The sequence below is a fragment of the Camelina sativa genome, chromosome 19, assembly GCF_000633955.1.
Source record: "Camelina sativa cultivar DH55 chromosome 19, Cs, whole genome shotgun sequence".
NCBI lineage: Eukaryota > Viridiplantae > Streptophyta > Magnoliopsida > Brassicales > Brassicaceae > Camelina > Camelina sativa.
The window spans coordinates 8,450,359-8,473,673 of record NC_025703.1 but is presented as its reverse complement, the minus strand read 5'-3'; the positions used below and the strand labels follow the sequence as shown (position 1 = coordinate 8,473,673).

Genomic DNA, 23,315 nt, shown 5'->3' with positions numbered 1-23,315 from the left:
TTTGGTAAATACAAAAATAGGACAGGGCTCTTTAATTTCTCAAAAAAGGGTCCCCTACAATAATGACGAGTAAAAAGAATAATAGTAATGATTTTTGTTTTGATTTTTTTTTCTTAGCCCATTTCAATCCGTCCGTTTCTCTTCTGTCCCTTCTCTACGTACTATGTTTCAGAGATCTTTCGTTTAATGCCCAACATTTTTATCAATTTTAGTTTTGGTCCCATAACACATAATCAATAATTTAGTTTCACTGCTAGTGAAAAACTGTGAATGTACATGTTAAAAGCTTTAATTACAATTTCCAAGAAATGCCCTGAATATTCATTAAAATAATTTGACTTTGGGATAGTGGTACTGGTACCTTCTTGCTTCTCCTTCTTCGAAAAGTCATTATTTTTTAAATGTGGTACCTTCTTGCTTCTCCTTCTTTGGGATAGTGGTACTGGTACCTTCTTGCTTCTCCATTTGTCCTTCAAAAAGTCATTGTAAGGCCATCATTATAAGAAGAACACCTTTGTGTTCTAAGCCCAAAAAAATTAGAAAAATAATGAATAGTGGGCTTAGAACTATTTTTTTGATCTTGAATAAGAACTGATTTAAGCCCAGTTCATATTCGACGTGGCTTCACGTGATTGGGCGAGATTTTTTGGAAAAAAAGAAAATATTTCATTTATATAAATATACAATTTAAATAAGTATGCAATTTAAATGTTAATTTATAAGTTTTTATAATTGTAATATGTTTAAGAATATTATATTAATTTATAAGTATACAATTGCTTTTATATAAGTATGCAATTTAAATGTTAATTTATAAGTTTTTATAATTGTAATATGTTTAAGAATATTATATTAATTTATAAGTATACAATTGCTTTTATATAAGTATGCAATTTAAATGTTAATTTATAAGTTTTTATAATTGTAATATGTTTAAGAATATTATATTAATTTATAAGTATACAATTGCTTTTATATAAGTATGCAATTTAAATGTTAATTTATAAGTTTTTATAATTGTAATATGTTTAAGAATATTATATTAATTTATAAGTATACAATTGCTTTTATATAAGTATGCAATTTAAATGTTAATTTATAAGTTTTTATAATTGTAATATGTTTAAGAATATTATATTAATTTATAAGTATACAATTGCTTTTATATAAGTATGCAATTTAAATGTTAATTTATAAGTTTTTATAATTGTAATATGTTTAAGAATATTATATTAATTTATAAGTATACAATTGCTTTTATATAAGTATGCAATTTAAATGTTAATTTATAAGTTTTTATAATTGTAATATGTTTAAGAATATTATATTAATTTATAAGTATACAATTGCTTTTATATAAGTATGCAATTTAAATGTTAATTTATAAGTTTTTATAATTGTAATATGTTTAAGAATATTATATTAATTTATAAGTATACAATTGCTTTTATATAAGTATGCAATTTAAATGTTAATTTATAAGTTTTTATAATTGTAATATGTTTAAGAATATTATATTATTAAATCTTATGATCTTAAACATGTTTTCCCAATAACTAACTTCTTAACAAAAAGATTTAAACTAATGATCTTACATTATCTTCATAATATTTTTACTCTAAAAACACTCAAAACTGTTCCCTATAATAATCCCCTAATTTACAAAGTTCTAAGTATTATTATCAGCCCATTTAAAGTAACGTTTGATATCTAACCTGTCTGTTTATAGTTAGCCAATGCCTATTCTTGGCCCATTTAATTCTTACTCCGCTTCTCATTACCGGCCAAATAAAAATGTACCACAAAATTACTGTATTGACAGAATGACAGTGATGATTTTTTTTTTTTTTGACTGTATGATTTACACAACAAATATGAAAATGTCCCCATCATATGCATTATGAACAAGAGGCTAAGCCTCTTAGGAAGTTAGTTGTATAGTATAAATGGGGAATCTCATTATTGACTTTGCTTCCTAGCTAGGTAGTGTGAGTAAGGCAAATGACATGATAATTTTAGTGGAGTCAACACTTGGCATGTACATCATGGCCATCGCAAACCTTCTAGAGAAACCGACTTCGAAGTAAGGATTAAGCTTTGTTTTATGTCTTTGTCTTTGTAATAAGAAACATATTTGTAATATCACTATTACTTTTCGTAATGTTTAAATTTGAACTTGCATATTATGCATTTTAGTTTCCAATCAAACAAAACAGAAAGAAAATTAAAAAATAAATCATCCTATTACTTATACTAGTGATAGTACACAACTAAAACGATAAAATCTATTAATAAGTTATCAAATGAATTGGTCACAACTCAGAAGTGTACTACATTCAGCTTCCATCCATTACGATCTTGACATAAAACAAAAATAAGAATTGTAAATTCTTATCCTTAATTATGTGGCCACATATACTCTACTTTCCACAATCAACCAACATCCCCTAATACATTCACTTCTTTATATACACATTACATACGCTAGACAAAGGCAAATACCAAGGCAAACAAACAAAATCCTGAGATGAATTTGACTCTTCCAATGAAAAAACTAAATTTTCTGCTGATCATCTCATTATTGCTATTATTATCATTACGTCATCAGGATTATCACATTGAAGCACAAAATTCAGACAAAGTAGTTAACCTTCCTGAACAACCATCGAATCCAAAGGTCTCTCACTTCTCAGGTTATGTCAACGTCAATCCCGAAAATACACGTTCACTCTTCTTTTGGTTCTTCGAAGCCTTGTCTGAATCTCCTTCAACAAGACCGCTAGTTCTCTGGCTTAATGGAGGTAAGTGATCAATTCACTTAATTATATATGATTATAGTTTTTTTTTTACCTATTTATATGGATGATCCTGCTGCAGGTCCAGGTTGTTCCTCTATTGGATATGGAGCAGCATCTGAATTAGGACCTTTTCGTATTGTTGAAAATGGGACAAGCCTTAGTTTCAATCAATACTCTTGGGTCCAAGGTTTTTATCTAGTTCTCGTTACAAAATTTTAGCCGGATAAAATAATATCTTAACAACAAATAATTAAGCTAGTTTTTTTGTATAACTTCACGAATTTTTTTGTTAACAAAAATGCAGAAGCGAATATGTTGTTTTTAGAATCACCAGTTGGAGTAGGGTTTTCGTACACGAACTCATCTTCCGATTTGGACAACCTCAACGACGCTTTCGTTGGTAAGTAAAAGTCCACAAGAAGGTTCTCAACTCTCAAAATTTATTTAAATTAATAAAACATTGGTTATATATACGACTCTAGTGTAAACTTAAATGTGAGAAATTACTTAGAGATATTTTGTAACAGCGGAAGATGCATACAACTTCATGGTTGCTTGGTTTGCAAGGTATCCCCAATATAAGTCTCGTGATTTCTTCATAGCTGGTGAAAGCTATGCCGGTGAGCTTAATTAATTACTCTATATTGTTCTTCTCGAACTGTTGAAATTTCATTCTGAGAAATTCGTAATATCTAGATTGGAATCTATCAACTATGATTAAGCAAAAAGTATAGGATCTTAATTACAAGTACAAACTGAAGCATGAAAATTAATGGGCCTGAAATATTATATGGCATGGTTTATTTACTCTTTAATTTACAGGTCACTACGCACCTCAGCTAGCCGAGATTATATACGATCGGAACAAAATTAAGCCAAAGGACTCCTTCATTAATCTCAAAGGCTTCATCGTACGTATTTTACTATATATTATTAGTCATCGTATAAACTTGCCATGTCTATTAATACGTGCATGGTGATAGTGTAACGTAAATCCAATGCGACCGACTTTTTCTTGGAAAAAAACTTCTAATCAACTCACAATTTAATGTTACATGGATTGTGGATCCCTTGTATATATAAGTAAATGAACACTAAGAGATTAAAAAAAAAAAAAAAAAAAGAACATATAGATTTCAATGTTACTTGTTTCTTTCTGAAAAAGATTTTAAAATTTTAATTATGATTTTCTTTCATAATAATAAAAGTTTGTCAATATAGGTGGGAAATCCATTGACGGACGATGAGTACGATAACAAAGGGATTCTAGAATATGCATGGAGTCATGCCGTGATCTCTGACAATCTATACGACTCTGCAAAACGTAGCTGCGACTTCAAGTCTTCGAATTGGTCAGAACCCTGCAACGTTGCCATGAGCACAGTGTTCACAAAATACAAAGAGATTGATATTTATAACATATATGCTCCCAAGTGCATATCTAATAGCTCATCAGGAGCTTCCTACTTAAGTTCCGGAGCTAATTATAAGTCTCTGGCGGTCAAAGACTGGTTCAAGAGAGTGAGATGGTACGAAGGATACGATCCTTGTTACTCTAATTATGCTGAAAAAAAATTTCAATAGGGTCGATGTTCAATCGTCTCTTCATGCCACTACACGAAATGTAGCAAGATGGAAAGTTTGCAAGTAAGTTTAATGTTTAATGTAGAAATGTAGAATAGATCTGATTTTTCCTAATTATGTATATGAAAAAGGCTGAAATGTTAAGTTCAATATTTTTTCTTTTTACCGTGATTGACAGTGATTCAATATTGCAAACGTACCATTTTACAGTCTCCTCAATGTTGCCTACATACAGTAAGCTCATCAAAGCTGGCCTCAAGATATGGGTTTATAGGTACTCTATACTTTTATCTATAGAATTGGTGTTTATTTCAGAAATATAGAATGAAACAAATAGCCTCTCAGTATACAATATCAATGTCAATGAACTTTTCCTAGCTGATTTATTCCTTTTGTAAATGGAAACAGATCATTTGAGGAAATGTTTGCGAGGCTAATATAAACTAGTCAGTAGTCACCTATATTAGCCGCTTAGTCACCTATATTAAATTATTACCGAAACATAAACATTGTAAGATAGAACAAGGCACAAATAGTGAAGAGAAATCTTTATTCAATATTTCTGCTTAAAGGGATACAATGACTATTACAGAGCTTATATAGGATGGCTACAAAGTAGGAGATTAGGGCACACATCAACACACACACGTCAACATCGGGGAACCAAGGGCATCAAATCTGTTATGGAGAGCGACCTGTTGAGCTGTGCACGCCGTGCGTTTAAGAGTAGGTGGCGTACGGTTTGACTGTGTCAGCGCCTTGTTACCGTTGCAAGATATAGAGGTGGACTTGGTAATGGGCTCGGTAATGTGTATGAAGCCGGGCTCGGTAATGTGTTTAAAGCCCATCTCAGTTGAGGCCTTAAGAGATTCAAAAACAGAAGAGGAGATACCTTCTGTTTGAACTGTAGGGTCTTGGTTAATACATCCCCTCAAATTTGGAGTGGGAGGTAAGACAACACCAAGTTTGTATCGCAGATTAAAGTATGGCTGCTGAGGAAGAGATTTCGTGAAGATGTCAGCAAGTTGATATTCAGCAGGAACATGCTTGACCACCAAAGCTCCCAAGGCCACTCGTTCTCTAACAAAGTGAAAGTCGACATCAAAAGACTTGGAGCGATTGTGCATTGCAGGATTTGCAGTCAAGTAAACAGCAGATAAATTGTCACAATATAGTTCTGGTGTGAGTGGTTGAGAGACACCAGTTTCGTGAAGAAGTAGAGATATCCACTTGAGTTCTGATGCAGCGATAGAGAGAGTCCTGTATTCAGCTTCAGTCGAGGATTTAGATACAGTGGGGTGGCGCATGGCAGACCAACTGATGATGTTTGAGCCAAGGAAGGTGCAGAAACCACCGACAGACCGTCTTGTTTCTTTACAATTAGCCCAGTCACTGTCACTATACGCACGAAGTGTGGATTCAGTGTCAGAGTAAATGTTGAGTCCCATACTAACTGTGCCTTTGAGATATCGCAGGACCCACTTAAGGAGATAAAAATTAGCCATTGAAGGCGAGTGCATTTTCTGGCATACAAGATTCACAGCAAATTGTATATCAGGTCTTGTTAAGGTGAGATACTGAAGCTTGCCAGCTAGGCTTCGAAAATAAGTCGGATCAGCGAAAGGGACCTCCTTTCCACGCACTTTGTCGAGTTGCAGAGGTAAAGGAGTAGGCATTGGAGCGCAATCAGCCATGCCTGCAGCGACTAACAGATCCATAACATACTTTTCCTGATGAAGAAAGAGTCCCTCAGAGTGATAGTGAGCTTGAATGCCCAAAAAATATTGCAGACCTCCCAAATCTTTCATTCTGAATTCCTTGTTGAGATGAGCAAGCAGAGTACTGACGAGTATAAGATTGTTACCAGTCAGAAGCATATCATCAACATAAAGAAGAAGGAACATCATGTCATTTCCTTTGAGATAGGTGAACAACGGAGCATCAGCATAGGTGCATGTGAACCCAAAATCAATAAGGAAAGTGCTGAACTTATCAAGCCAAGCTCGAGGAGCTTGTTTTAGGCCGTAGATTGCCTTGTTGAGCTTACAAATGTAGTATGGCTTGTCTTTGTCCTCAAAACCAGGGGGTTGGTGCATATAAACTGTTTCCTTTAAGTCTCCATGTAAGAAGGCATTCTTAACATCAAGTTGCTTGATGGTCCATTTGTGAATAGTTGCTGTATGCAAGATTGAAAGCACCGTAGCAGTTCTTATCACTGGACTATAAGTTTCCATATAATCAACACCTTCCTCTTGTTCATAACCTTTAGCCACTAATCTCGCTTTTAATCTATTAAGAGATCCATCTGCCTTTAGTTTTGTTTTAAAAACCCATTTGCAACCAAGAGAATTTGGACAGACTTCAGGAGGAACTAAATCAAATGTACCAGTCTCATGAAAAGATTCGACTTCCTCTCCCATTGCATTAGTCCAACCTTCATCTTGGAGAGCGGTTTTCACAGTTTTTGGCTCGGGATAGCTGCTTTTAACTGTGAACAGAGCATATCTGGGATTCGGCTTGACAACACTAGACTTAGCTCTTATAACCATAGGATGAACAGAATCAGTGGTTGGCACAGGGACTGTAGATGTAACCATAGGCTCAGCAAGTACAGCTTCTGTAACCACAGGGACTTCGGTATCGTAGTCATCATCATCATTGTCAGAGTCGTGAGACGAAGAATTTGAGGAGACATCAGTAGACTCCAAAACACTCTCCCCACTAACATTACAAGACTCATGATTCTCTAGACAGACATTAGACCTTTGTGGAACTGAAGCTGTTATTGGAGCTGCAGTAGAGTTTTGAACTGTAGAGTCTTGTGAAGTGAAGCTTCCCTGCCAGGCTGAAAGCAAAGGAGTATCATGTGGAGATAATTTCCTGCTGAAGACATCGACAAAAGGGAATTTAGACTCATCAAACAGTACATATCTGTTGATAAAAACTTTTCCTGATGGTGGATGATAGCAGCGATAATCTTTGTACTTTTCATTGTAACCAATGAAAACACACAAAAGCGATTTAGGATCAAACGTATTGCGAGAGTAGGGACGAAGATATGGGTAGCACGCACAACCAGAGACGCGAATCGATGTATAAACTGGTGGTTTTCCCGTAAGCATCTCATAAGGACTCTTCTTATCAGGCAAAACCGAAGTTGGAAGAAGATTTCCAAAAAACGTCGAGGTAAAGAAAGCTTCGACCCATAAATGATGTGGAAGTTTCTCATGAAACAACATGGATAGACCGAGTTCTATAATATGGCGATGCTTCCTCTCTGCAAGACCGTTTTGCTGCGGAGTCTAATGACACGAAACTAGTTGTTGAATGCCACAGTTACTTAAGTGTACAATGAACTGATTATTCATAAATTCACCCCCTCCATCACACTGAAACATAGCAATTTTCTGCTGAAACTGATTTTCGACCATCTTTTGAAATTGTAAAAACACAGGAAAGCAATCAGATATAAGACGCAGAGGATAGAACCATGTAAACCTTGAATAGTTGTCAATGAAGATTACATAGTAACGAAAACCCTGAGTCAAAACCACTGGAGAAGGTCCCCATAAGTCACAGTGGATACGCTCTAAAGGTCTACTAGAAACAAAAGAAGAGGAAGTAAAAGGGAGTTTACTAATCTTTCCCATCTGACAAGCATCACATAACTGATGACTCATCTTATTAATAACTATGGCCTTATTTCGTGAAAGCTGTTGAAGAACATCTTGATGAGGATGACCTAGCCTCATGTGCCACACCTCATCACTTGTAGCATGTTGTCTTGCAGAGTAACACGCCATGAACCGAGGATTCTTCAACAGATACAGATCCTTACGTTTGGGACCGCTGGTGAGGAGCTGCCTTGTCTGTTTGTCCTTAATAATCACAGCATCAGAATCAAACTCAATTGCACAAGGATAATCAGAAGTGAGTTTTGAAACAGACAATAGTGATTTTGTGATACCAGGACAAACTAAGACATCTCGTAAGGGCAAGTTACCTTGATGAATTGGCAACACATATGAACCGATGTGAGTAATAGGCAAAAAATCACCGTTACCAACAATGACAGAGTCCTCACCGTTGTATGGTTGAGCTGTCTGTAGCTGAGCAGTGGAGTTTGTGATATGAGTTGTAGTTGCAGAGTCAGGATACCACCTAGTTCCAGTTTGAGTGTTAGGACCAGAAACGTGCATTGCAGTGAGTGCTTGTGTCAAGTCTTCAGCCTGATAGGAGTGATCAAAACGTTTGTAACACTTAGCAGCAGAGTGACCATATTTGTTGCAGATCTGACAAGTAGGGCGTGTGTCAGAGTTAAAGGAAGAACCGTGAGAAATCTGTTGATGGAAACCTCTTCCTCGGGTTGAATAACTTCCACAACCTCGATATCCACCAGACTTACCACGAGACTGACCACGACCACGAGTTGAGTATCCTCTATCAGTAGTGAAAGCCAGATGAGGAGATACTGACGAACCAGCATAGCGTTGAATCTTATCATCAAAGTTAGTCAGTTTTATCACAACATCATCGTACGTCAATGGAAAGGTATCCATTTGACTTTCAATAACAGTAGCTATAGACTCATATTCCTGACCTAACCCATGAAGAACTCCAAATTTTTTTTCATTTTCAGGAACAAAGTAGCCAATAGAATGTAGTTGATCACAAATCTGCTTAATAGAGTTGAGATACTCAGCTAAAGGTTTTTCAGCCTTCTCAATAGAGTAAAGACGACGCTGAAGGTCACTTTTCCTAGAGGCAGAGATGTAGTTGTATTTCTTTGCTAGAGAGAACCATACCTTTCCAGAAGTTTGAAGACCATACATAGATCTGAGAGCTTCTTCCGAGAGAGAACCAATCAGCCATCCCATAATCTTCTGGTCATTGTGTATCCAAGTGAGGAAATCCGGATTTGGAGCTTCAGTCTGCGCATCTCCATTTTTGACTGTTCTGGTTGCAGGGGGACACGGAGAGCTGCCAATGACATGACCCAACAACCTCTGATTGTTAAGCCAAGTTTCAAACTGGATTTTCCACAAAAGATAGTTTAAGGAACAGAGTTTTAAAGTAATACAATGAAAAAAACATAAAGCGGAAGAATCAGAGTTATCAGCCATTGGCGACTGAGCTCTGATACCATGTAGGATCAGAAAAGGAGATATCTTCTGTTTGAACTGTACGGTCTTGGTTAATAAACATATGCACGAAATGCACGAGATTCTTGAATGCACGAGAGATTTTTACATCAAACATACATATTTTTATGGGATACTTTATAGTACATTATAAACCACTTTTTACTTTCCTCTCCAAAAATATCACAAGTATTTACAAATTTTATAATACCACACAAAATACGTCAACATTTGGAGAAAAGGTATCTGAATGTTGTCATAGCCTTCTTAAAAAACATTTTTGTGATACTTTTTGAAATATATGGTCGCTTTGGAAACAAATTCATAGTACATATGCCACGAGATTCACGAGGTAACCCGCCGACGATGCTATGATAATTATGATTAATTCACCCACCAAAATGTTGTATTATGTACATGCCTTTTGGATCTAGTCTCGTTATATATATATATATATATATAAGAAAATCTTTGACTGATTAGTTAGCTGTCAAATGAATAAACTACTGATGTAATTGTACATTTTTTTCGTATTTGACAGGTACTGTTTTCCATAATCTCCAAATAGTTTGGACGGTTTAGAAATCGGGAAAACCAATGCTAATTAGTCTATTTGAAAAACAATTTAGTAGATATAACATTATATCTAATTATATAGTGACAACAATACTTATCATCGTGACATCGTCTAACAGTGGAGATGCCGACGGGAGAGTGCCGGTGATCGGAAGTAGGTATTGTGTTGAAGCTTTAGGGCTTCCAGTTAAATCCGATTGGCATTCTTGGTTCCACAATCATCAGGTTAATTAGGGGTTGTTATGAAATTATATATTAATGTGATACTTTAGCCGAATAAGTTTGTATTAGTATAGTTACAAGATTTTGACCCAAAAAAAAAAAGTATAGAACAAGATTTTTTTTCTTTTCTTTTTGGTATAATGTGAAGGTGGGAGGGAGGAAAACGGAGTATGAAGGAGGGTTAACGTTCGTAACGGTGAGAGGAGCTGGACACTTGGTTCCTCTCAATAAACCTGAAGAAGCTCTCGCTCTTTTCCGGTCCTTCCTTAACGGCCAAGAACTTCCCTCACGCCCCTAGACAACATCATCACTATACAGTATCATATTGTACTCTCTCTTCTTTTTTTCCCGATGAGTATATAAAAAAAATACATTCATACATAATAAATCCATGTCACATAATAGAACATGTTTCTTCTCACTGTATCTACCAAACCATGTTACAAATTAACAATAATAATGACTTACGCGTTGTGTGAATGCCTTCGTCAACGTAGAGAAGAAAGTGGTTGTGTTGTTGTTGTCATAGAAGCAAGAGGGAGAACAACAACTTAAGTAATTATGTTCAAAGTTTAGTCCAAATCCAGTAAGATTAGTTGTAGATGCAAATACTTATCTTTTTTTTTGTGTTCAGAATTCTTTAATTAGTTTGACTCTCTGTGATTACAAAATAAATGGCCTAGTTTTAACAGTACGAAATTTCATCTGGCATGTTTCAAAATTATAAAAACTATAGGGATCAAAGTGAAATTATTATAAAACGTTTTCTTATCCAAAAACCCAAAACGTCTCTTTGCTCTTCTTCTGCTAAAACCCTTCCCTTCTTCTTCTTTCTTCGTCTTCTTCACTCGTGCTTACTCACTCCAATGGAGTCACTCCTGCACGCGTCTTCGTCTCTAGTGTCTCTTAGACCCAGAATCGACGGTCGAGATTCATTCATCAACCCGTCGCGCCGCGTGTGTCTTAATCCTAATCTCGGCCGCAGAGGATCTAAACCTCTTTCTTTGGTCGTAGCGGCGAAGAAGAAGAAAAGCAAGAAAGATGACAATCATGGCTTTTCAGCTAAACCTGAAGAAGCCACTGGTCCTTTCCCTGAATCCATTCTTCTCAAAGAGGTAAGCTTTTTTCGATTTTTGTTCGAATATTTTTTGATGGACTTTACTGGTTAAAATCTGAGAATTGATGGAATTGGGGATAAAGTTAGTAGCTTTTATTGTTTCTGTGTTCATCATTGATGATGAATTTGTGTTATTGTGGATTTGATTTGCAGAAGAGGATGGATGAAGAAGGTGACTTACTTCCCGAGTTTGCTGATGCTGAAGAAAGTGAGTGATTATTTTATATGCTTAGTGTTGGTTTTAGTTTTCAGTATGATTTTTTTGGTTGTTATAAATTTGATTGTTTCTTCTCTCGTTAACACAGAGGAGCTATATGAGTTTTTGGATCTTCAGCTTCAGAGTGACTTGAATGAGGAAAGGAGTAAGTTTTTGATTTTACCTTTACTGTTCTCAAACGATGAAATGTGGTGACGCGTTATCTAGTAGAAGCTGGCTCCATGTTGACCTGTTAGTTATGCCATGATCTAAACTCATTAGCTTAGCTTTAACTTAGGAGAGGAATTTGGAATTATGCAATATGTTTTTCTCTAGATGGTCGGGAGCTTACCCTGGAATATGATCAAACCCTCTTGACACATTGCATAGAGAGAAAAAATGGATTATGTTCATTGATTTGATATGACTCTGTTAATGATGTATAAGCTATGTGTGTGCAGTGAGGCACTATGAGGTGGTTTACTTGATCCATGAAAAACATGCTGAGGAGGTCGAAAGCATCAACCAAAAAGTACAAGGTGAAAAGCTTTTTCCTTTCTTATGTTCTGTTGTTGTGCTCACTAGATTTCAATGCAAGACTGATGCCTAAGTTTTTTTTAGTTATTGCGGTAGTATTTAGTTAAGTTTGTTGATTGGTATTCAGAATTTCTGAAGGAGAAGAAGGGGAAAATTTGGAGGTTTAGTGATTGGGGAATGCGTAGACTGGCATACAAAATACAGAAGGCAGAGAATGCTCACTATATATTGATGAACTTTGAGATAGAGGCGAAATACTTGAACGAATTCAAGGGATTGTTAGATAGTGATGAGAGGGTGATTAGGCATCTCGTGATGAAACGTGATGAGGCCATCACCGAAGACTGTCCTCCACCTCCTGAGTTTCACTCTGTTCGTTCAGGTAATGAATTTTATGATGATGATGATGAAGAGGAAGAGTTTGAGGAAGGTGAAATTGAAGGTGAAGATGGGGAAGAAGATGGTGATAATATAGAGTACAAAGTAGATGATGATGGTAATGTTGTTATGGTTTTGTATGAAGATGAAGAAGAAGGAGAAGAAGAAGATGGGGCTAGTGAACCAGAAGGACAGGCCAAGTCAAAAAACGGCAGAAGAGAAACCCGGAGAACAGTTAACGTAGGAGGATAGAGCTGTCTGTAATACTTTTAATTTGAGGTCATGTTTTGGATACTAGATCACATATATAATTGAAGTTGTTTGTTTTACTCATAACAGCATCATATTCATAAGTTAAGAAACCAAATTCTTCCAACTTTATAAAGAAGCGTAGAACAACACTTAATTTGTTTGCAGCTGTCTCAGGGAACATAAAGAAACAACAATCCATTAAGCTCTAAAACAACACTACCACTAAATTAAAAAAACTACATCAACCCAACAGATGATTCAAACACTGTGAATTTTTGAATCCATCTCCGACTTCTTTTTTCTTGGATTTGATGAGGTCAGTTCGAAAGTTAAAACTAACGTTTAGAAGGCCTAATGTCATCACCAGTGACATCTCCTAGCTCACCACTGTGCTCCTTAGCAATCCTCTTCCTCTTGGGCAGAGGCTCAGATTTGCCAGCACTCAAGCTGATGTCCTCATCAACATCATCTTCTTCAATCTCTTCATCAACGTCCTCTTCCACGACATTCTCCTCAGGCTCAAAATCACTTGCGTCATCCTCATCTTCAACCTCAACAACTGGCCTCACTAAGTACTCTGTTCCAAGATCCTCCTCCTCCTCCTCCTCCTGCACAGTTTGAATGTAGTATAAGTAGACAACACATCACATGGTCTATTATAAGATTGGGGACGAGCACCCAAAAGGAGAAGCTGAAATGGACCAAAGTTATTAGGTTTGACTTCAAAAAGAGATAAGGTCAAAACTTCATTTTTGTTTTCTACTAGAACAAAGACTAAAAAAACCCTAAAAAATCTGATTCGGGATAAGTATAAACCCTACTGTACCTTGTATCAAAGGACAATTTTATAGCAATTGAGACACATGCGAAGAAGATTAAGAGTCCGAATTAGAGATAAAGAGACCGCAGAAAAACCCTAGATCTAGAAAAAAAAAATATAGATTCAAACCTCTTCTTCATCGTCGTCGTCTTCCTCATCATCATCATCGTCTTCGTCTTCGTCTTCAGCTTCATTGTCTTCATCGTCGTCTGCGGTTACTTTTCCTCCTCCGTCTTTGGTTTCCTCGACTTCACTGTCGTCGTCGTCGTCGTCGCTTAGAACCTGAATCACAGGTTGCTCCGCCTTGTTTTCCTTATCATCTTCAACAGGCGCCATCTTCCCACCAAACAAGCAGAGATTTTTTTTTTTCGGTCCAGTAGAGAGAGACTGAGAGAGAGAGCAGAAGAAGCAGAAGCTTCCGAACCAGCATTTAGCTGTAGAACACTCAAAATTCAATCGTAGCCGTTCAATCTGAAACACTACAAGGATTGATGAGATGGCATCACATCGAACGGTCATTTGCACACGTGCGATATGTGCCAGTATTTTTGGGCCTTATACACAGTTGTTTGGGTTCTACCTTAATGGGCTAGATGTGAGCCCCATTGATGTAACTATTTTTTGTCTAACTTATTTATTTATTTTTTTATCTTTTTTTTTTTGTGCAAATTGTCTAACTTATTTAAATTACATTTTATCACCTCATATCTTGCTATAAATATTATTTTTCGTTATCAAATGGTAGTATTTTCTCAAATGGAGTTGAAATAATTATGGAAGAAGAGGTTAAATTCTACGTGTTAAAAAAAAAATTGACATCTTATAAAAAAAAAATTAAGGTAAGGAAGTAATTACGGAGACTTTGCATATTTGATAGATAGAAATACGGAAGCTAAAAAAAAATTATTCCATTTAAATTCTACGTGTTAAAAAAAAAAATTGACATCTTATAAAAAAAAATTAAGGTAAGGAAGTAATTACGGAGACTGCACATATTTGATAGATAGAAATACGGAAGCTAAAAAAAAATTATTCCATTTATAAAGAATTTAGTCTTTAAAACAATTTAATTAGTAGATATCGCTTTGATAATATCGGTAGTCATATCAGCGATATCATGGACGGCTTTGTTACGTCCGGTTAAAGGCGATTTCCTGGCGAACTGATCCTCACAATAACCCGGCTTCGACACAACCTCGTTCATTTCAGACATAGCTTCAGAATATTTTTTTGCCTTTAGATCAGCCACCACCGCAGGTAAAAACCTATCAATGGCCGCACCGTACTCCTCAATGCAAGTTCCGTATCTCTCAAAGTCTTCACGGAGACTGATTTTTCTTAGGACGGAGATAAGATATTGTTGCATCTCCTTGACTTTCTTTGTCGTCGCATCGACAGCAATCCACGCGAATTCTTTTCATGGTTCAAAAAAATAAACATATAAATATATATATATATATATATATATATATATGTTTTAGTTACATAACATTGCAATATATCATGTATATATAATGACAAAAGCTTAAAAACAGGAAAACCATTTCAAGTATATATCATGTATATACTTCATGATTTTTGAAGTTTTTCGTAAGACAGTATAAATCAAGTTTGTCGATAAAGAGTTTCTCTATAAGAAAATAAAAAGCCAAAGAATGATATTTGTTAATGTTACCTTGGACATCTGAGGTTCTGCTTCTAGGATCAAGATTTAGAGTAGAGATGCATAGTGCTTGATAACGGGTTTTTTTGCAGAGTTGCTGTTCAGCGACAGATACCGATACCGGATTAGACTGAATTGCTTGAGAGAAAGCTACTTGGATAAACACGAGGAAAACAGCAAATAATTTCATGAAATTATTCATTTTTTAATCTGTGTTTTGATTGCTACAAACGAACTGTTAGTGAATCGTTTCTAGTTTCAAGGTTGACTTCATGGGGTCAGAAGACATATATATTTTGTTTGAGCAGACGAAAGAAAGTTTTTTAGTCTTCAGACTACCATAAATAGGTATGGAAATATTCTCTCTTCTGGTCAATAATATTAACCTTTTTTGTTGACGAAAAGGGCAACTGATCTGTTCTTATACCATTCATTCTTCCATCCTAAATTGAATGTGTTTGACTAGAAAATTAATAATAAAAATGAACCATTGCTTCTATGTGAAGCGTTACATTCTTTTTATCATTTCATGTGTCCGACGACAAAATTTATCATTTTCTGTGTCGGACGACAAAATATATGAAGCGTTACATTCTTTTTTTTTCTGAAGATATGAGGTCTTGCTCCTAGGGTCAAGATTGAGAGTAGTGCCACAGATGCTTGGGTAAGGGTTAGTTTTGCAAATTACTTGCATGAGCTTAGAGGTCTCCTAAAAGACCGAATTCGTTGAAACTTGAAACAAAGCTATTTTGGATTTGAACAAGCACGACAAATTAGAGAATAATTTCATGGACTAATTCATTTTGTTATTTGATATCAATGATAGTGAAATTTATTAGAATACTTGAATATACATAATTTAGGTCATCTCCATCAAAGATCCTTAAAGATATCTTAGGAGTTTCTTAAGTCAAAAAAAAAAAAAAAAAAATCAAAACTGCCAAATATACTTGGCATCAGCGCTTACATAAGTGACTTTAGGATCCTTTAGAACCGACGACGTGTCAGCATATTGTTGGCTATATTTTTTGACAAAAGAATTTTTTTTTTTTACCCTATCTCCTTCTCATCTCTCTCGTCTTTTTCCGAGGACAAACTGTTTTGAAGCGGAGGAGAAAGTCTGAGTAGGAAATGGCTCTGAAGTTTCTGAACGAGAAATCTGTGAACAAGGGTGATGCTTCTGCTGTTGTTAAGTTGTAGAGCGCTATCAAATTCAATGGCAAAGGTGTGTCCGACTTTTTTTTTCTGATCTCGGTTTTGATGAGTTTGATGGATTTGTTTGTGTTGGATCGTGTTTGGATGGGGTTATTGTTAGATGAAATAGGTTATTTTTCAAGTTACAGCCTCATGATCCATTGAATTGAGCCTAAGAAATTAGGAGTTGAAGTAATTGATGAATAGAGTGTGAAATTGGGATGAATATTTGTCTCTGAGTCAATCAAAGTTTAATCGGTTACACTAGCTGGCTTAGAGGTACTTGGATTTGTTGGGTCTCTTGAGCTCGGAACCAGTTGGATTGGTTTGATAGATATGGGAAATAAGTTTTGGATTATGTTATGTGCTAAAGGGTGTAACTCATTGGGGTCTAATTCTAATGTGCAGGTCATTTGAACCACTCTTATCAAGCTGAAGGTGCTGATGTGCAAGGATCAGGATGGGTGGTCAGTTAGTCTAATATCACCTTTTAAATTTCATTGGCTCACATTGTTGAACGTAGTGCTTTTCACTTCTAACCATGATCATTGATTTTCTTGTATCTGTTGATTGAAACAGTGGTTCGGTCTAGACAAAGAACTGAAGAAGCTTGTGGTTGACACAACTGCCAATCAAGTAAATTATCTATGATCTATAATGCGATATCTTTACATTGGTGTGAAGTGATTGGTTTTGTTAACCTTTGAACGACATTGTTTGCTTTGGGCTCCAAAATACCTACCAAAGTTGTACCACCACCGAGTACTGGTAAGTCTGAATGTTGCTGTGATGTCCGGTTTCCGTTTGGTTTGGTGTCCTTTGGAAAGAATTGATCATCGAGGACATGAGTGGTCTTGATCACTTGTGTTTTGGGGATTTGCTGGCCTTAGCCAACACTGCATCACTCTGTTTCTCCGGTCAGATCCCAAAACCTACAAGTAAGAGAGGACTTTTGATTCTGATTGAATTAGAAATGAAATTGCTTAGTCAAATATGAAAGATGGACTGAGAGATAGCTACTTGTCTCTGGTTATGTATTTTAATATTGGCACAAATCAATATTAAAATTAATCATTTAGTAATCTATTTTTAATATGCTTTTATGTAATGTTTGTTTAAACTTTTATTGAATGCAATATTTGTAAGTTTTTCAAAAGTATACAAGTCTTATGAATTTAAACAAAATACCATAATAATTTACAATATATATATATATATATATATATATATATTTATTTTAAGAAACTCAAATTTAACAATCTTCAATGGACCCATGAAATATTAAAGTTTCTTAAGAAGTTTTTAATTTCATTTTTTTCCAAAATTAAGAATAAGATATGTTTTAAGATACTTTGTTTAAATTCTTTGATGGCAATGCCCTAATAAGGTTGCAGTTTTAATAGGATCAGAAGCTCTTTAGTTTTTATTTTTAGATAGACTATAGTAAGAGATATGTTTACCCTATTATAATTTTCTTTAAAACGACTATTTCAGCTCTAATTTTAATCGAATCCTAATCAAAAAAAATAAAAACCTGAGTTCGGTTTAGTATCTTCCGTTGGGTTTATTGTCGCAGGCCTATCGCATACCATGTGATATCTTATTTATGACCATTTCCACAATTATTCAAATTGGCAACCACTTAATGCATATTCAAATCAAAGCATTTAAACTATATTTTAAAGATCTAATAATATTTAATTCCGAAAAATAGAGTCACTATTCCGAAAAAGATGACAATGTAATGCATAATTGTGGATGGTAATTATGAACTACCGAAAAGGGATTTTGTGTATAACATAGAATATTTGGTATCCTATATGACGAGGTTTTGAGGTAAAAATATATATATATATATATGACGAGGTTTTATAATTTATAATGTGGATTAAATTTATATGGTTAAAGTCTCTTTGTTGATAAAAATGGAAGTACATTTTTTATTTGAACATTGATAATTCGCTAAAAGATACTAAAAATACTAAATCGAACAATACTAATTTTTTTTTTTTTTTGTCAAACTGCTTTCTAAAAATTTATTAGTAGTTATTCACTAGTAAATCGAACAATACTAAAAATGTATTAATAATTCGCAAAAAGATATTTGATGATGACATGATGTCAGCAGTCATATCAGCGATATCATGGACAGCTTTGTTACGTCCGGTCAACAGCGAACTCCCGGCAAACTGCGCCTGACAATTATCTATAGCCAACACAACGTTCTTCATATCAGATTTCGCAACAGAAAACTCCCCAGTCTTAAGATCAGCCAATGAGTCAATGACGCGGGTAAAAACCTACGAGCGGCCGAACCGTACTCATCAATGCAAGTTTTGTACTTCTTCAAGTCTTCACGGTCTTTGATGTTTTTAGAGCTGGAGATGAGATAATCTAACACCTCCTGGACTTTTTTTGAAGTCGCATCGATAGATATGGAAGCAAGCCCTTGTTTGAAAAAAAAAACGATTAGTGAATATAATTTATTATTTTAATATTTTAGCATAACTTTTTATCATGACTAAATTTAATTTTACTCATTTTTACATCTTGGATTATTTATTGTTTAGTTAGCCTAAAAAAATGTTAATAGACTATTTTTATGGGAAAAGAAAAAAACAATACTATTTGATCAGCTCACCTCGTATATTAGAGTTCTTGCTTCTAGGGTCCAGATTGAGAGTAGATACGCAGAGGCTTGGATAAATGTTACTTTTGCAGAGTACTTGTACGTGCTGAGGTACCGTATCAGATCGAACTAGTTGAGACAAGGCTATTTGAATGTGAATAAACAAGAAAAATATACAGAATAATTTCATGGAATTCTTCATTTTGTGAATGGGAGTGTCTTGAAAGCTAATAGAAAACCTTAGTGAAATATATCGTTTTAAGTGTTTAAGTTGGCTACTTATAGGGTCAGAAGCTCTTTAGTTTATATTTATGACAAGATTAAAAAAAATTATATATTTTTTAGACTAGTACATATATATAATGTAGTATGGAAATTAAAAAATTTGAGAAACTTATTAATTAGATTACACATTTTTTTATTTGTGTACACGTAATTTTTTTTAGATACAGTATGTTTTAAAGACACATGATATGCATTTTTTTTTTTTAAACAACATTTTATGGTTATTTAAATATTCATATTTATCATTTATGCATTGCTTGTCTTTTAAAACTTTGTAAAATAAAATAAAAAAACTTGTAACATATTTAGGAAATTATTGATTTACATGAGTAAGTTTCAAGATAAATAAAAGCACACAAGCCATTAATCTCTTTTGGTCAAAATGTAGACCAAGCCATTAGCATTTGAATATAATAGCTTCTATTGTCTTTCTTATTGTGATCGAATGTGTTTGACTGGATAAACATAGGTATGACTAAATGTAAAACAAATAACATATTACATAACTTATCAACCTTGATTCATGGTTATAGATTGTTTCACATCCAGTGCCTATATCCTACATTGTAATCTTTTTAATTAAAAGATTTTCATTATAACAAATATTGTCTGATCGGAATTTACAGTGATTTCTTTAATTGTATTCCGAATTTGAAATCATACAGTCTGGTACAATGGATGTTGTCAGACAATACTTAAAATTTATATGCAAGAAATCTATCACCACAGGGCATCATATGCTACATTAATTTGTTTATCACCATAGATATCCATAAAACTATTTCCCTTCCCCGTAACTTGAAATTAAGCAACCATTCAATGCATATCAGTCAGAGCAACTCGTAAATTGGTAATTTAGTCAGAGGGATTATCCCCGGACTTAGAGGTTAATTAATGACCTAAGGCCATGAATGTTTACAAATTTTTCAATAGTTTTTTATTTTTGGATTTTGGGGTTGTAGAGTATATATATATACTCTATATTATAAGTAATGAATGACTAATCGTTGTCAAAAAAAAAAAAAAAAAAAAAAAANGACTAATCTATCCTTTACTTATAGGGAATAGTTTTTAGTTTTTTTTTTAAGTCAAATTACATTAGAAAGAAAAAAACTAATGAACGATAGATTTTAGATTTTCATTAAAAATTGACAAAAACCATCAAAATCTAGATTTTCTATTTTTTAGGAAAATCACTTAAAATCTTGATTGGCTATAAAGTAAATATTTGGAAAAAATTAAAACCAAAATCAACTTCAAATTCAATAACCATTCAAAGCCTAAAATCTATGTATAGAGATAACACGTCAATGAATATGCATTTAATAAGTTGTTAAATGTATCGATGCAACGAACAAAAAAGGAAAAGAAAACGTTTTATAGCACAATAGTTAGTCACACCTACAAACACATATAAATACACACGCCTTGGAATGCATATTAGTCATCTTAATATATTCCGATTAGTCGTAATCGAAAAAGAGAACAGATGAAAATGTTTAGGGTGATAATGATGATGGTTATGGCAATGGTGGTGGGAGTTGCGTTGGGTAATATCGTAGATACGACATGCAAACAGACACCTGACTACACTCTCTGTCTCTCTCTCCTCCGCTCTGATCCACGTAGCTCCTCCGCCGACACCGTCGGTCTCGGTCTTATCCTCGTCGACAAAATCAAGGTATATACCTCTCTCTTAATTATAAAAAAATCTCAATTTTGAATAAGACATTAAAGTGTCTAGTCACGGGGGTTTGGTTTTGTAACTTTTTAAAGTCAAAAGGCAGTTTTGTCCCAAAAGAAAAAAGTAAATCTTCTAGTATTAAAATGTAAATGCATTTTTTGTTTTGTTTTGGGAATCTACGTAGGCGCTTGGGACGGAAACGCTCGGGCAGATCAACGCGGCGTACAAAACCAAACCGATGCTTAAACGTGCATTGGACGAATGTAATCTGAGATACAAAACGATCGTAGACGTTGACGTCCACACTGCCATCACAGCTATCAATGGAAACCCTAAGTTCGCCGAAGGTGCCGTTGTCGACGCTGGTGTTGAAGCCTCCGTTTGCGCAGGAGGGTTTCCAAAAGGCCAATCGCCGTTAACCGGTTTGACTCAGAGAATGAACAAGATCTGCGATGTGACCAGAGCCATCATCCGAATGTTGCTCTAGTATTTTACATCTAAAATTTAACATAATGTAAAATAATAATAAAGCTCGTAATCATGCTTGGTTAATTGATTAATTATAGTGAAACGATGCACCGTTACTAATGCTAAACCGGTACTAGCTAGCTATAAGAACCGGCTATACAAATAAAATTCGGCACGAAGTTTCTAGAACCGAATCACTGGATATATAAAAACATTCACGAGCCAGATATCGACTGACGAGAGAAGACAGCCCCCACAATATTAATTACCTTAAGGTATTTTAAAATTGTTTGGTCGACGTTGGGTATAGTGTGTGGACTCATTATATAGTGGTATTTTTTTGTCGTATATGTGACCGACTACTAAAGTACTCATACATCAAATTAAAACCACACATACCCTTCGTCTTTCTTTTGTTATAGTGCCAACAACCACATGTAACCAAAAGGATAAAGTGTAACAAACAAAAACTAAAAGACCATACACTATCCATGTACTGTATAATAAAAATTAGGTAGTATGATTCAATCAATACACCTACAATAATACTCAAATTGAAGTTTATACTCTAAAATACGCAGAACAAACTTATACATTGTAAGACATCTATCAAACCAAAATAAAGTTTGTTGATCATCACGAAGCTTCGTTCACGGGTGGGATTATAATAACCACGTACACCTAATTAATCATTAACCTAGTTAACATCGATATATACCAAAATTCCTATGTGACGACACGTAAAAAACATCTTGTCTTGGTGATTAAAAGAACAAAATAAACATTCACTAACATGTAACAACTTTAAACAGCGATTACTATATATATAAGTCTAGAAACAGAGCTAGCAGTAGTAGTATACTCACAAAACCACAAGTCTTTAATTTATTGCATATCATCAACTTCTCAAAAATTTCACTATCTTGCGATCATGAAAGGATCCTCCAGTACCGTCACATCATTACCGTGTCTCTCCCTCTTTCTCCTCCTGCTTCTGCCGTCGGTATCCTCCGACGATCTTATAGACAAAATATGCCAAGCAACGCCGTTCAGCGACCTATGTGAAGCCTCTCTCCGTCCACTATCTCCCTCACCTTCCGATCCCATATCTTTAGCCGCAGCTATGGCCAGCGTCGTTCTCGGTAACATGACCGATACACTAGGATACATCCAAACGCTGATCAGACATACTCACGATCCTGCGGCAGAGCGTGCGCTTGCTCAGTGCGCAGAGCTGTACAGGCCGGTGGTCAAGTTTAATATTCCTCAGGCGATGGAAACAATGCGGCGCGGCAAGTTCGGATTGGCCATATATGTCCTAGGAGACGCCGAGAAACAGACTGATTCTTGCCAGAAAGGGATCACAAACGCCGGCGCCGACGATGAGAGCTCGGTGGCCCTTACGGCTAGAAACAAGCTGGTTAAGAATCTTTGTGACGTGGCGATGTCTGTGATTAAGTCTCTAATGAATGGACTTTAAGAATCTTTGTTAGTTCATTATTCTATATATATATATATATTTGTAATTACTTACACGAACCACCAAATTTCTATTATAAATTTGAAAGAGTTATTAAACTATTGAATCACATACCTATCAACTACAAATTGATATTTGTGAAAGTTGAAAGCAAAGCAAGTTTAATTGTCAAGAGCAAGTATATATTGATGAATGTGGTCCGTTCTCTCTTTCCCTACTAAATTCATCATTTTTCTGAAAGCAGAATTGGTTTTGTATGACTATTGTTTTCCGGCTAGCCAAAAAGAAGAA

General features: G+C 34.9%; 5 protein-coding genes, 1 long non-coding RNA gene and 2 pseudogenes across 8 annotated transcripts in view; 5 read left to right on the top strand and 3 right to left on the bottom strand.

Moving 5' to 3' along the window:
* Nucleotides 2,521–10,723, top strand: LOC104765563 (annotated as a pseudogene).
* On the top strand, nucleotides 11,115–12,885 carry LOC104765562 (30S ribosomal protein S6-like). The gene is made up of 5 exons (XM_010489291.2): nucleotides 11,115–11,436; nucleotides 11,592–11,646; nucleotides 11,744–11,800; nucleotides 12,096–12,173; nucleotides 12,299–12,885. The coding sequence occupies exons 1-5, from the start codon at nucleotides 11,188–11,190 to the stop codon at nucleotides 12,799–12,801; spliced, it is 942 nt and encodes a 313-aa protein (XP_010487593.1). The 5' UTR covers nucleotides 11,115–11,187; the 3' UTR covers nucleotides 12,802–12,885.
* Nucleotides 12,906–14,062, bottom strand: LOC104765561 (nucleolin-like). Of its 2 annotated transcripts, none has more exons than XM_019241580.1 (2): nucleotides 13,751–14,062; nucleotides 12,906–13,400 (listed from the first exon to the last, which is right to left on the bottom strand). In XM_019241580.1, exons 1-2 carry the CDS (start codon nucleotides 13,955–13,957, stop codon nucleotides 13,137–13,139), a joined length of 471 nt encoding a protein of 156 aa, XP_019097125.1. In that variant the 5' UTR covers nucleotides 13,958–14,062; the 3' UTR covers nucleotides 12,906–13,136. The 2 variants fall into 2 exon arrangements, with proteins under 2 accessions (XP_019097125.1, XP_010487592.1); XM_010489290.2 differs by having other exon boundaries at nucleotides 12,906–13,409; nucleotides 13,751–14,056.
* Nucleotides 14,677–15,640, bottom strand: LOC104765560 (pectinesterase inhibitor-like). Its single transcript, XM_010489289.2, has 2 exons — nucleotides 15,297–15,640; nucleotides 14,677–15,034 (listed from the first exon to the last, which is right to left on the bottom strand). The coding sequence occupies exons 1-2, from the start codon at nucleotides 15,484–15,486 to the stop codon at nucleotides 14,688–14,690; spliced, it is 537 nt and encodes a 178-aa protein (XP_010487591.1). The 5' UTR covers nucleotides 15,487–15,640; the 3' UTR covers nucleotides 14,677–14,687.
* On the top strand, nucleotides 16,322–17,652 carry LOC104765559. 2 transcript variants are annotated; one of them, XR_763897.2, is made up of 3 exons: nucleotides 16,322–16,509; nucleotides 16,887–16,949; nucleotides 17,058–17,652. It is a non-coding gene; the product is annotated as an uncharacterized LOC104765559 (long non-coding RNA). The 2 variants fall into 2 exon arrangements; XR_763896.2 differs by having other exon boundaries at nucleotides 16,327–16,509; nucleotides 16,887–16,945.
* Nucleotides 18,447–19,333, bottom strand: LOC104765558 (annotated as a pseudogene).
* Nucleotides 20,803–21,790, top strand: LOC104765557 (cell wall / vacuolar inhibitor of fructosidase 1-like). The gene is made up of 2 exons (XM_010489288.2): nucleotides 20,803–21,073; nucleotides 21,261–21,790. Exons 1-2 carry the CDS (start codon nucleotides 20,882–20,884, stop codon nucleotides 21,561–21,563), a joined length of 495 nt encoding a protein of 164 aa, XP_010487590.1. The 5' UTR covers nucleotides 20,803–20,881; the 3' UTR covers nucleotides 21,564–21,790.
* Nucleotides 22,342–23,315, top strand: part of LOC104765554 (cell wall / vacuolar inhibitor of fructosidase 1-like) — a 6,292-nt gene continuing 5,318 nt past the window's right edge. Inside the window, exon 1 of the mRNA XM_010489282.2 lies at nucleotides 22,342–22,501. Within this exon, the coding sequence (XP_010487584.1) occupies nucleotides 22,476–22,501 (26 nt within the window). The 5' untranslated portion in view covers nucleotides 22,342–22,475. The remainder of the gene's footprint in view (nucleotides 22,502–23,315) is intronic.